Here is a 14,423-nt window from a genome sequence, read left to right as displayed (position 1 = left end):
CTGCCCGCTCTTTGTACCCTCTGTTGGTCGGGAGACAAATCCCTTCTCGTCTACATCTATATGTCATCTTTCATAATCGATAAAGATCCTTAGAATTGCTCCTCCTACTTTCTAAAATAGCACATCACATCACTCGTAGCTCTCGCCTTCACAATTCTGTAAGTTTTCCCGAGCCCTTGCATCGTGACTCCAAACACACACACAGGGAGACCTCCTCACCTTCGTTGTCTTACGTAAAGAGAGATGAGAGCCCGAGGAAGGATGGTCATGACCTCGTCCGTCTGCAACTTCCAGAGTCGCAGGCTTATCGTATGTTACTTCTGTTAAGACACTCTTCGATGGTGAGAATCTTCTTTCACAAATGCTAGGGTATCGAGTGAAGGCATTTTGAAGAAAGAATCTTTTCATTTCTCTACTGGGTTGCCCGGGAAAAGAATCCGCATGAGGTCCTCGTTGTACTACTGCTGCTACTACTACTACGTTGTAGTAGAAGAGAAAGAACACCCCCCACTCTTCTACTAGCCGACGACTTGTGTTTCTGTTTTTCGTTTTCTACCACTTTCTCCTCTCTTTTCTTCACGTTTTACTATTTCACAACAAGACTTTTTTCTCTTCTTTTCTCGTGTTACTCACACTCCTTCGTCTTTCACTCCAGGGGTCTCCAGACAGAGACTTTGCTTTTCGGCCGTAGAAAAACAGCTCTTGTTTTGACTTCCAGACTTTTCACTCACTCACTCTGTCTTTCCTTCTTTTCTCGTTTTTCATTCATTCTGGCAGCTCTGAATCCTTGCTGGAGCTCACTTGCGGCTTCTTAAACTTCGTTTCTCTTCTTTGGAAATATCTAAAGGCGCCGTCGCGCGTTTCTCTTCTCTTTTTTACTGTCCGCTCGGGAGACTCGTCCCTTTTTCTGCTTTCTTTCTATCTTTTTTCACCTCATCTTTCCTTTTTTTGGGGTCGAAGCTCTTCCATCTCTTTCATTGTCCTCTCCCAGCATTCTTATTACGTTCCGGAAGCTTTTCCTTCTTCCCCTTGCCTGGAGTAGGCCCTGCAAGCTGTCTGGCACGGGGAAGCCTCCTCAAGAAGAGAGTAAAAAGACGATCCTCTAACCAACCCTCCTCATTTCTCAAGTCTTAGTGGATTCCTCTCATTTCTCTTGTCTTTCTACATCTTTTCTTGTTCGTCCTCCCATCCTTTGTTTGTAACTGGGAAAGCTTTTTCTTCTAGAATTCCTCCACCATCTCACCTCACTCCCCTCCTTTTCCATTTCTTCTCCTGTATCGGGTTTCCATACGACTTTTTCCTGGTTATCTTCTCTTGGCCCGTCATTTTCATCTCTTTTTAGTCCTTTGCTCTTTCTTCCTTCTTTCACTTGCATGCAGTACGTCAACGACCTCCTTCCCGCCCTCCCTTCCTTCCTTCATCCATCAACAAGAAGCATCTTGTTTGCAATTCTTCTTTACTAACTTTCATTCCTCTTCTCTTGCTGGCCTTTCTCTTCTTCTTTTTTCCTCTTTTCGTCTCCGTCGCGATCTCTTCTCTCTCTCGCTATCATGACGCTCTACGATCCCCCGGGTGTCGGGGATGAGCGAGGAGGGAGCGCTACCAGCAGTAGTACTAGCTTAAGCAGTCACCAGCATAACAGTAGTAGTAGTAGTACCTCAGCGACTAGTAGTCGGCCTTCTTCTTCTTCTGGAGCACCTGTAGGAGGGGGTTATTATCGCCATGGGGGCGATCACTTGTCCCGCTTTCTTGAAGGTTCTATCGAGACAGCCGTTGAAGCCGCATGTTTTTTAAGGAGCCGAGGAGGTCTAGGGGGAGGAGGAGGAGATGAAGGGGAAGATGAAGATGACGAGGAAATCTCAGCTCAAGTCTTAAGTAAAAAGTTCCAGCATCTATCAGAAGAACAAGTTGCGATTTTGAGTAATCTAAGCCAGCAACAGCTTCTCAAAGGTAAGGACAAAAGAGATAGGCGACTCTCTCTCTTTAAAACGGTTCTCACTACTCATGCCTTAGCCCCACTTCTCTCTCTCTCACTCGAAAAGACTTCTGCTTCTCCACCTCCTCCTCCCTTCGCACTCTAGACCTGTTCTTTTTTTCTTCCTCAGCTTCTATTCTTGCTTACCTGCATGCTGTCTTCTCTTTCTCGACAGGTGTGTAAATACTAGGTAGATACATCTAGCATACTAAGCATAGAGATCGTGGATCTTCCCACTATCGCTACTATACTTAGGATAGGCGTATCTATTGATCTATCTTTAATCTATCTATCTTTAATCTATCTTTCTATCTTTAATCTATCTTTCTATCTTTAATCTATCTTTCTATCTTTAATCTATCTATCTATCTAGTAGGTGAGAGATGCCATCACTTTATTCCTCTCTTCTTCTTTCTCCTTTCACAAGGAACGTTCCCCCCTCTTGCTTTTACGCAGAGTTTTCCTAGGTATCTACCACATGTATATCTATATGTATGTATGTGTGGTCTCGATCTGTATGTGTGCATGCACACGAGAAAGGATAGCGAATGGCTTTGTATACTGCAAAGTTGTTCTCGTGTCTTCGCGCCTTATCTTGTTCTCTCCTTCTCCCTGTGAGTCCAAAATCGATAGAATAGATAACTTAAGACTGCCTACTACTTCTCTCTTATATCACACTCTTCTTTTTTAGTCGATGGGAGACGAATCAACTGTGAAGAAGAAGAAGTCCTTTGGAAAGAAAAAGGACAGATGATAGGAGGAGAGAGCGCATCCCTCTGAAGCGAAAACAAGAAGAAATGCCGAGTGGAGGACTTCTTTCTTTCTTTCTTATCTTTTCTGTCTTAACTCTTATCTTTTTCTTTTTTTTTCTTTTTCTGTTACGCTAACTTCCCCCTGAAGTGTGGTCGGGAAGAGTCCTGAGATACTCTGCCTTCTCGTGACGAAGAAAGAGCTCTGGATGAAGGAATAGCTCCCGAATATTTGAAGGAAGGTTTTACTCCATCCACCTCGTCTCATCTCTCTCACTCTTCTGCCCTTCCCGGTGTGTCTTTTTCGGGTGTATGTACAGTGGTCGATCGTGTATGTGAGCGTCAGCATCCTTTAGATGCAGTGCTCGATTCAGTTGCCGGAGACATCGCTGCAAATGTTCGGAAGGTAAAGAAAGACCAAAATACCCTGAAAGAAAGAAGGAAGTTTGAAAAAGAAGAAAAGATCTCCTCTTCTTTATCTTCTTCTTGAACCTCTTCTCTCTTTTTCATGTTTCTTCTTCTCTTTGAAAAGAAGGCGTCGTTAGTCGGCTGTGTATGTGAAGGATGTAAGCTTTCTTCTCTTGGGGGTTATAAAGAGAAAAGAAGTCGCTTTAGAAGACACACTCTCTTTCTCTTATATATATATGTCTCTGTCTCTCTCTCTCTCTCTTCTATTCATTTCTTTGTAGATACATGTCTCTTTTTCTCTATCTGTCCGTGTCGCTCTGGAGAGGTGTCTCTCTTCTCTTCTTTTTTTCTTCTTCCCTTTCGTGTTCTGTTCTCCTCCTCATAGATAGGCCTTACCCGGTGCTGATTCAATTCTTCCGATCCCTCTCTTTCTCTCTTTCTTTTTCTTTTTCTTCTTCGTCTTCTTCTCCTCTCTTCATTTTTCTTCTTCGTCTTTCGTTACGGAGCTACTCGAGTAGTGGCGATGATCTTTTCCTTCATTTGTATCTACATAGAGAGATCGATCGATTAATGAATGGACGTGTATCTATACGAGGCCGTCGAATACATAGATATATACATATGTATATCTCTAAGCGAATAATATATATTTCTCCTGCTTCTTTCTATCTTTTTCCTCATTCCTTTCTTTCTCACTCTTTCTTTCTCATTCCTTTCTCTCTCATTCCTTTCTTTCTCACTCTTTCTTTCCCACTCTTTTTGTTTACATCGAAGGTAGCAGAAGAGCAGCGGCTTGCAGATCAAGGAGGAGGTGACGGGACCTGTCAGTTTGAAGAAGACGCCCTAGTGGGAGGAGGAGGGAAAGGAGGATCTGATCTAGATAAAGTCACTGCTATGACTGCCTCTGCTTCTCTCTTTACGATGAATAGCAAGTCCAGATCTGCAGAACATCTCGCTCCTGATTACTTTCTCCACGTCGCTCGCTTTGTTCCTCTACGTCTATCATTTGAAGGTATCAAACATAGAAACACAAGACAGCCCATGAGAAAGAAGAAGAAGGAGAAAGAAGGAATGAGGGGAAGGTATTGGAAGGGACAGATGAGTCAAACTAAATGTCTTTGATATGTGCAAACCTATCCAGATAGGTATCTATCTATCTTTAATCTATCTTTAATTTATCTTGGGTCTGTGTATCTTTGGCATCTCTTCGATTGTTTCTATTCTTTTTGCCTGCATAAAGAGCGAAGTCTACCTGGGGCTGCTTCTGTTAGTTAACGTGTGGAGTATGTAAGCTAAGGAAGAAGAAAAAGAAAGAAGAAAGAAAAGAAGTAAAGCGAGATGGGAGGTTTCTCTCGAATTCGCTTATTCAAGTGTTGGTCTACGCATGTCTTGACGTGGAGGTAGTGAAGCTTCAATATGTCTGTGTGCCTGTGTATGAAGATGTATGGATATGTCTGTATGAATGGATCTCTTTATATTTACGAATGTTGTGTATATGTCTGTCTTTATGTGGGTGTGTAGAGAGAGTTTTTCTTCGTTTGCTAGAGAGCACGTTGGAGGTGTCAGAATATACAGATAAGATTGATATCCTCTGCGGAGGTAACAAGGCTCGCCGTATAGCTCGAGAGATTAGACAGGTCTGTGCCATTCTCTCTGGTCTATCTCTTGCGCATAACTATGGTAAGATAAAAGACGCTTCCCATCTTGTCTCTTTCTCTCTCTCTCGTCATTCTCTCTCTTTTCAACGTTTCACTCCTTCTCACTCTTTCTTTCTTTCTCTAGCTTTCTATGTCTTTCTCTCTTCCTTTCTTTCTTCTTTGTCGCTTCCGTCTTCACGCTTCGAATCTATGGGAAAAAGGTCCGACAATACCCAATACCTATTGACACCAAAGTCTACGTCTATCTATCTATCTATCTTTAATCTATCTATCTATCTATCTTTAATCTATCTATCTTTAATCTATCTATCTTTAATCTATCTTTAATCTATCTATCTATACATACTTACTCATGGTTTATTCCTAGAGATGTATAGATGGATTGAAAGATGTACAAGTTTCTGTATATGTGCGTAGAAGATAAGTCAGATTAGGCTGTATCGAGAGGCGATAAATAGATAGGCGGTAGATAGATAGATAGGTCATATCTAGATCTTCTTCTCCCTTTGGCGTTTTAGTTTCTTTTCACCTTCTTTGTTGCTAGCTAGTGTGTCGATTTATCTTCCTCTCTCTGCGTGTGTCTCTCTATCTTTCTCTCTTCTCCATCTTCTTCTTCTTCCTCTCCTCTGCGTTTCAATTCTCTTTTCTTATTTCTGTCCCTGTGTATCTTTCTCTCTTACGAAGCCTTCTTCCGTTGCTTCTTCTTCTCTATTGCTATCTCGATTCTCTTTCTCACTCTTTCTCACTCTTTCTTTCTTTTTAGAGGAGGGGCAGCGACTTTTGAGAGATCACGATTTTGTCTCGAATCGGGCCTTCTTTCAGTCGGTCTTTGAGATAGGGCGGAGATATAAAATTCTTAACCCTGAGAGAATGAGGAGTGCCTATGGGAAACTTATCTACCTCCTTATGGATGCAAAGAAACCTGAAGTCCAACAGCTACTACAATTCGACTGTGTTATACCAGGTAAATACGACCTACCTATCTATCTTCAATCTATCTTTAATCTATCTCTTCCATCAGTCTATTATCTATCTTTAGTTACGTATCTTCATGTTTGTATATATTTATATATATCCCTATAGGAGATGGAAGTATCGATAGATCTTTTTCTTAATCTATGGGTGTACGCTTATCTCTTGTGTCTCTATATCTCTTTGACGAAGCGATGACGTATTTAGAGTTTTCTTTCGTCGCGAGGAGGGAGGCTCTTCTGTAAGCAAATCTCTTCCCACACCTCCTACTTCTTCCCCTTTGTTTCTTTTTCTTTCTCTCGTGCTTTTCCTCTCTCTTCTCCCTTGTTTCTCTCTCTTCCTCTCTTTCCTTCTTGTTCTCTTTCTGTCTTGGCCCTTTCTCCATGTATCTTTCTTTTGTCCTTTCTTTCTTTCTTTCTTAGTGAATACAGTGTATTCTTTGCTCATAACAAAGAAGAATGGGCTGGAGCTCTTGAAAGATCCTCTCGTGCGAATAGCCACTATGGGTAAGGCTCCACTACCACCCTCCTCCTACTCCTCATGATGACTACCTGCTCTTCTTCCTTCTTCCTCTTGGTATTTCTTCTTTCCTCTCTTTCCTCTTCTTTCTCTTGCTCTCCAGTTTAGCCCGAGTTTCTTATCTATTACACACCTGTCTGAACTCTCTCTCTACACTCTTCACAAAGCAGGAAGAGCAGTAGTAGTAGTAGGAGTAGTCGTAAGAGGGTGGATAGTAGCTAAGGGCAAGACTACTTTAAAACTACTACCACTACTACTACTACAGCTGGGTTATGTGCGTGTTTGTATTAGAGATGTTCATCTATCTCTCTCTCAATTTCGCCCTTTCTATATACATATCTGCGCATGTGCATTAGTATGTGTGTATACGGATGCATATGTATATGTGTGTATATATATATGTGTATGTATGTATATGTACGAGTATCTGTTTCTGTGTATGTACATGTATGTATGAGTATGTCTGTATTTCCATGTATGGCAAGGAAGTGAGGGTTGAGAAAGATAGAGAAATAAAGAGAATGAAGATTTTCCATAGATGTTCCTCACGAATCTTGCTCTCTTCTTCTTGGTTTATCGCAGCAGCAACATGTGTTTACTGAGACTGCAGTGTATATACACTCCCACTATGCATCCCTTCATATCTCAATACACTTCATGAACACATTCCTATTCCTTAAAAGTGCATGCGCAAGGCCATACAGGCATATATAAATAGACCCAAACCCTCGGGGGCATGTCCTTGTGTACAACATCTGTATACATAGATATATATACATAAATATACACACGTCTGTATCTATGTCTCGTATGATTCAAGTATGTTTTCGTCTTCGCCTATATACATGTGCATACATATAGATATAGATATACATATTAATGTATATGTGGATAGATGTGTATAGTTATGTGTCTGTACGTTTTTAGGGATGTTTCGTCCTTTTCTCTTTCATGTGTGCTTGCTGATGTGTCTTCTTCGGATTGCTCGAGGAATGAATTTCTCTTTCTGTCTCTCTGTCTCTGTCTCGGTTGTCTCTGTTCTTCTTTAAGAGATCATGCCCGAAGGGAAGAGTCGGCATCAGATTCAGAAGGAGATTAAAGAGAAGCAAAATGCCGTCAAAACTTTAGCTAGGAAATATGCAGGGAAAGAAACACAAAAATCCTCGCCAGGATTCTTCGGTCTACGTAAGTAGAACAAGAAATTCAACGCAATCTTAATACAGCGACGCCTTATATACGGAGATTCACCCATTTATAGACATACATATATATACATATGTTCTCATCTCAGTTAGAGAGATAAAGAGATAGATAGATTAAAGACAGATAGATAGATAGGCATTCTTATTGCGTGTGTTCTTTCGTGTAGCACCCCCATATGGCTATAGATACACATGTTTCTACATGTGTATCTATAGCCATATGGTTCTATCTGTATCTATCTATCTATCTATATCTCTGTATATCTGTATGTGTCTTTGTATTGACGAGAAGTCTTTGGAATTGCGAGGAGAGATGCCACGTCTCATCCTCTTTTAGCGGTTGATAGAAAAAGCGAAAGAAAAGAAAGAGTTTCTTCTTCTCCCCCATTCAGATGGCTTCACAGGAGAATCCTTATCACACATAGATTTCCTTATGAGTCTATATCTATGCCTATATCTATAAATGTATACCTTCATGAGAAGATCAACATAGATACTTCCCGCTTTTTGCATATCCTGTACACCTTCTATGTATCTAGATGCATATATGCATATATCGCTTTTGTGCTTCCACCTGTATATATGTTTCTGTTGCTGTCTGTATTTCTCAGACTCTTTCTGGGTGCACATATATATAAGGACATACATCCATATATCTATATATATGCATATATGTGGATATGTCTCATATTCCTTCTTTACATGGTCATTCATCTTCCTGCGTATTTCCGTGGAGAACATGCCTCTCATATCTAACGGTCCTTCTTCTTCTTCTTCTCCCTCTTCCATCATCTCTCAGAAACCCCTTCCTGCTTATTCGCCCTCTCTATCATCTCCTTTTTCATAATTTCTTTCTTTCTTTCTTTCTTTGTTAGGTTTATCTTTCTTTCAGCGCTCCGATAGTTGCAGCAGCGACGAGGGAGGGCTTTCGTCTTCTTCAGGGAGATGTGCAGGCCTTGGCGGCGGTCCAGGCGAGGGAGGAGGTAGCGATATGGACGTCTTGACACCTGAAGAGATAGAGCAATGCCTCTATTCTCTGGGAGATCATAATACATACCTTCGCTTCAATCGCGAGCCTTGTGATCGAATGATTGGGTGGGTAGGCTAAGCTTTCTATTCGGAATAGAAGGAAGAGTCTCTTCCAGTCCACACAATCGATGCTCAGGAGGAACAATCGATACTAGGGAGGGAGGAGAGATCCCCCACCGTAGACATACACATACAGCCTGCTGCAGTTCTCTTCTCGGGCTCTCTTGTTCTGTCTTTCTCTCGGTTTCGTAGAGTATGGTAGAATTGAATGTATGTGCATGTGTATATCTTCTTTTCTTTCTCTGGCTTCCGGTATTTCTACGTGTCTTCATGCATCCCTGTAGGAATGTGTACCTAGGAAGTCTCACGCATCAATGTATTAGTATGTAGGGGGGGGAATATGAATGGAGCTACTACTGTGCTCTATGTCGATAGATAAATGTAAAGGCATGTATCGATGTGTGTGTGTAGGCGTGTCTATCATTCATACGAGAAACTAGCCATATGCCCAGGTTGCGTAGGTTAGACAACAATAAGAAGGTAATTCTCAGTCCGCGATCTCGACAGTATACACGTATCTGCCTATAGAGATTCTCATCTATCTCTATGTGTATATGTCTTGCCCTATGTATCTGTCTATGGAAAAGATGTATGTGCGTGAATTTGTCCTCCGTAGACGAGCATGTCTTTGTCTTCTTCGCGTCGGCTTCTCTCGAGTTTGTCGTTCTTTTTCTCTTTCTCTTGTGTTCTTCTTTAGATTCTTACGTCAGTATTTTGACCCAGGAGAGCCAGAGGAAGGCTACTCTCTCGCTATCTCTTCCGGATGCGCAGGTGCACGCCTCACACATTCCCACAGGTAAAGGCCCTTGCCGAGACGAGAGAGAGAAGGTCACATACATTCATCATACCTACATACCATATGTGCAGACGTACGTACATACATGGGCTGATGTATCTATCTTGCATTTTTCTATCTATCCACCTATGTCTACAGGTGTTCTATTTTGCCTTCTCTTCATATCTTCACCTCATTTCTCTCACGTCTCTCTCTCTCTGTATCTTTCTCTGTACATGCATATCTTTCTTTCCTGCTGTCCCTCGTGAGCCGGTCCCTGGATCTCTATGGTCGGCCTATCTACCTTTAAGCTATCTATTTATCTTTAATCTATCTATCTATCTTTAATCTATCTATCTATCTATCATGTTTCTGTGTTGGGCCTCTATCTTTCTTTTTGTCGCCCTTTTCCTTGTCTTTCTTTCTTGTCATCTTTTCTCATGTTTTCTTCTCTTGCTCTTCTGTTCTATTTTTGCGTCTCTTCTTTCTCTTCTTTTCGAATGGTCGTCTCATACCACCCCTACGGCTACTCCGTCTCCTACCGTCACTCATTCCTACGGCCATTCCTTCTTCTTCTCTTCATCCTGATCTTCCTTCATCTTCATCTTCTTCGTGTCTCCCTTCTTTATCAATAGTCGTCAGTTTGTGTATGTTTTGCAATCTCTAACGTTATGGAGAGAAGTCTGTTCGGATATGTTCGTCCTATGGCAAATGGCCGAAGCCGATATGCTCCATACCGGCAACTACTACCGCCTAAGAGATACAGGACAAGGTCTTAACAGGTACACCTAAAGCGTATCGTCATACCACAACTACTGCTATGACATGTCTATCTGTCATTAACCTATCTATCTTTAATCTATTTATCTTCAATCTGTCTATCTATCTATCTTTAATCTATCTATTTATATCCATAGTCAATCCGGGGTGTGGCTTAGTCAAAGGACTTTGTATACCATAGCTGATAGGGAGGACGCGTAGACGACGTGTTTGTGCATTCCTCTTGTCATGTGGGGTAGAAACGTGTACATCTTTTCTTTCCATCTTCTCCCTCTCTCTCTATCTTGCTAAAGAGGCCTATGTATTTACGTTGTTTTTCCTTCTCTGTATATACACCCAAATCCTAAGAATCAGCTTCATATAGATACATATCTACAGTGTACGGGGACATACACCGGGTGAGGACAAGATGGTGGTATCACTATGACAGTCCTGTGTGTCTATACGTAGCATGAATGCCGGCTGGTTAGATAGATTGATAGATCGATGTCTAGCTAGCCAGCTAGATCGATAGAAGTCTAATGACGACTAGTATGTGGTGGATTCCATCTAGTCGTCGGGTTGCTTGCTTCAGAGAAAAAGTCTAAGAAGAGCATCGATCCATTCATTCTTTCTCTGTTTGCTGTCGATTCCTATGTATAGACAACTCGGGAACCCCAACTCTTCTGTTCGTGTGTGTGTACATACACCCCATTCCATCCGGCGTGAAAAGAACGAACCACTTGCCGCTCTCCCTATCTACCCTAGTGTACATACACCTCAAACAACAAAGTCGAGAAGGAGTACTTTATACACATATATATTTATTTATCTGTCTATCTGTCTCTAATCTATGTATGCACTACCTGCTACTTCTCTGTAATCCATAGCTATCTATCTACCCTATAATCTATCTTCAATCTATCTCTTTCTGATGTTTCTTTTTTTCTTTATCTCTTTTGAATTATCTTTTAGAGTCCAGGATTGCCCTCGTGTGAGTAATGCGATGCGGACGATTCTTGAGAGAGTGCAAAGACTAACGACGTCGTGGGTAGGGTCTTCGGTTGTCCATCTGGGCGATCATAATGTACCTAACGCTCTTATGTTTATCGACAAATATACACAGGTAAAAAAACACATAGAAATCTATAGATGCATGCATGCATGAATATGAAGATGTATGAAAGTGTATGTGGTGGGCATCTAGGTAATTCGTTTTCTTATCTTTCGAAGAAGTGCTTTTCTTCTTCGTCTCTCCTTTGTGGTCAACGTATAGAGATAGATAGATAGATAGATTTAAGCAAAGATAGATAGGTAGATAGATTAAAGATAGATAGATCAAAGATAGATCAAAGATAGATAGATTAAAGATAGATCAAAGATAGATCAAAGATAGATAGATAGTTAGATGTACGTCATAATCCCATGCATGTACATGATGTAGGTAGATAGAGGTGTGTGTGTCTTTGTATAGAGGGAGTACGATAGGGGAGTTCCTACATTTCTTCGCCATCCACTACCTCCCTCACACAATGTCTCAGATGTCAGCCAAGATCTACATGTCTTTACAGACATACATAGATAGATAGATACAACATATGCATATATATGCCTATAGATAGAGTGAAGATAGTAGACTTTCGTACGGAAGGAGGTGAGTGGAGTGAAGGGGGGGGGGGCGTGTGAGGAGAAGAAGAAGGAGACATCCTGAGGTCGAAGTGTGGGGAGAGGGGGGAGGCCAGGGACAAAGTGTCTCTTCGGTCCATATGTATCTCATGTCTCTTCTTTTTCTTTTGTATCTAGCTTTCGTCGTTTTTCATCCTGTCATGTATGGAGTAGTAGACATCTCCTCGCAGATGCGACGGAAAAGAGGAAGAAGAAGAGGTGCCTAGGAAACATATAGAGATGGATCCACACTAGAAACGAATGTTTAACATGACTGACCAGTGAGACATACGTGTATATATACAAAGACATACATGCGCCACAGACATACCCATACACTCATGTGTGTATATCGATCTATGCAACGTCTATACAACTGTAGATCGATCTAGCTATAGTAATATGAGCGCTGATGTATAGGAGCGCATGGCTACCGTCGTCAGCTGTATAGATCCTTTTCTTCTTCTTCTTTTGCATGTTCATATCTCTTTCTTTTTTGCCTTTTTCTGTCTCTCTGTTTATGTGAAGGTTCCTCGTATATTGGGTCCGTTAGTCTTATGTTTAGAGAAGTTGCCGGAGGTGTACGAATCGAAGCCTGCTATGAGAAACTACTTCGACAACCAGTTCGGAGGTCTACATGCTCTACGGTAAGAAGTCTAGTCAGCACCTACACCTCTTTCTCACTCTTTCTTTCTCACTCTTTCTTTCTTTCTCACTCTTTCTTTCTTTCTCACTCTTTCTTTCTCTCTCTTTCTTTCTTTTTGTTTTGAAGGAAGAGAATTTTATGCGATTTCTTTCGTCATGCGTTTGACGGGAGTGGCGCGGACAACTTTTTCGATGCGGGGAGTTGCATCGATGGTCGACTGACGTCTGCGTGGAATTGGTGCTCCACAATTGAAAAGAAATCTTTCTTTCCTGCTTTTCTCCTTACCGGATTTCAAGGCTTCGACGGCAAGTTCTAAGCAACCATCTTCTCTCTTTCCCTCTCTTTCCCTCTCTCTTTCTCTTCTCGGTCTTTCGAAATCTTTCTCTTCGGTCAAAGAGGGTGAGGGGCGAGAGAGAAGAAGAGTGAAGTCTGAAGAAGAAGAAGAAACAAAGAAAGGACAGGAAAAAGAGAAAGAGAAGGACAAGAGAACACGAGAGAGAGAGAGAAAGAAAGAAAGGAGGGAGAATTGAAGAGAGAGAGAGATGTTTGAGTTTAAGATTGACTCTCTTCTCGTCTTTTCTAAAAGAGAAAGAAAGAGAAGGAGAAAGAGAAAGAGAAAGAAGAATCTTGGGGGGGGGGGTGTCAAATTGCTCTATTTTTTCTTCTTCTTCGATTACTTTGGGTGTCTTTCTTTCATGTATTAGTCAGATCAGTCCTTCCCCCTCTTCCTCTACATTTCCATGGAATAGCCACAGCAGCAGCAGCAACAACAAGAAGTTTTCTTTTTGATCTAGCAAGCCCTCGAGATGAGAAGAGGTAGAACTCCTGACCCTTCTTCCTTTTCTCTTCTTCTTTTCAAAGAAAGAAAGAGAGAGAACAGAAGAGAAGGAAGAGATCAGGAGGAGAGTGAAGATTAAGATAGTGGAGTAGTCGAGGTAGTTGTTGCTTCTTCTTCTTCTTGTATTTCTTCTTCTTCTTCGTTCTCCATTTCTTCTTTCTTTGTTCTTCTTCTCTTTCATTCTCGCTTTTCTGTCTCTCTGTGTATCATCTCTTAGTCTCTCTGTATTGCGTTTTCGGTAGCGTAGCCGAGAGTCTTGGGAGGCTGAGGTGGATGGATCTGCATGCATGCATGCATGCATCGAGCTGCTGTCTGTTGCTGGGAGAAATTCTTTTCTAGCTCTCTGTGAGTACAAGCGGAATGAAGAAGACCTAGAAGAAGAGAAGGACGAATTTTAAGAAGGCTTCATTTAAGAGCAGGGAAGATAGATAGACAGTTACAGGGTGATAAGTGAGAGATATATCTGCCAACTAACGCTAAGTCTTCTAGATAGAAGTTATATCTTGAGAAAGAAGAGAGAAAGAAAGAGAGGGGGAGAGAAAGTGTCTTTTTGAATCGTGTTGTGCGATTGCTGTGAGAGATAGGAACATCTACAGTCTCTTTACGACTTCTTTTGTTCTTCTTCTTCTTTTTTCTTTATCTTTTCTTTCTTTCTTGAGTAAAGGAGAGGGGGAAGGCATGGAGGAAAGTTGAAAGAAGAAGACGAAGAAAAGAGAGTGAGAGATAAAGAGGCAATTCTCGTAAAAGAAGAAGAAGAAACGGGGGAAGAAAGATAGAAAGATAGGGAATAGAAGAGGATTGATTCGTGTCCTTCACAGGAACAAAAGAAGAGAAACAAGAAAGAAAGAAAGAGGATGAAGGAAGGTTTAGCACGGAGGTTGATTATTCTTCTTCCTGTATCTATGTCTTTAAAAGTTATGTATGAGTCGAATATGGATGGCGTTATGCATCCCTTTCTCTCTCTCTCTCTTTCAATGGTGACGACTGCTTGAATTCTTTCTCACTTTCTTTTTCTTTCTTTCTTTCTTTCTTTTCGTGATGAGTGCGGGGTTTTTTTCTCTTTTCTCTCTTCTTCTCCGCCACCCCTCTACCTCCTCTCTTCTTCTTCTTCCTTTTCTCTTCTTTTCTTTTTCTTCTCTCAAACTCCTCGTGTGTGTTCGCGGATTTC

At 41.4% G+C, this 14,423-nt stretch overlaps 1 protein-coding gene across 1 annotated transcript; it reads left to right on the top strand.

Moving 5' to 3' along the window:
• Nucleotides 1-529: 529 nt before the first annotated feature.
• Nucleotides 530-14,380, top strand: CSUI_001980 (adenylosuccinate lyase). The gene is made up of 13 exons (XM_068062183.1): nt 530-1,950; nt 3,045-3,130; nt 3,907-4,144; nt 4,654-4,812; nt 5,554-5,754; nt 6,185-6,268; nt 7,332-7,466; nt 8,359-8,578; nt 9,270-9,368; nt 9,983-10,129; nt 11,082-11,232; nt 12,300-12,418; nt 12,544-14,380. The coding sequence occupies exons 1-13, from the start codon at nt 1,551-1,553 to the stop codon at nt 12,731-12,733; spliced, it is 2,229 nt and encodes a 742-aa protein (XP_067925844.1). The 5' UTR covers nt 530-1,550; the 3' UTR covers nt 12,734-14,380.
• Nucleotides 14,381-14,423: the final 43 nt, after the last annotated feature.

Source organism: Cystoisospora suis (assembly GCF_002600585.1).
Source record: "Cystoisospora suis strain Wien I chromosome Unknown contig_816, whole genome shotgun sequence".
NCBI lineage: Eukaryota > Apicomplexa > Conoidasida > Eucoccidiorida > Sarcocystidae > Cystoisospora > Cystoisospora suis.
Note: the sequence above shows the minus strand (reverse complement) of the source record. Positions and strands in the feature narration are given on the sequence as shown.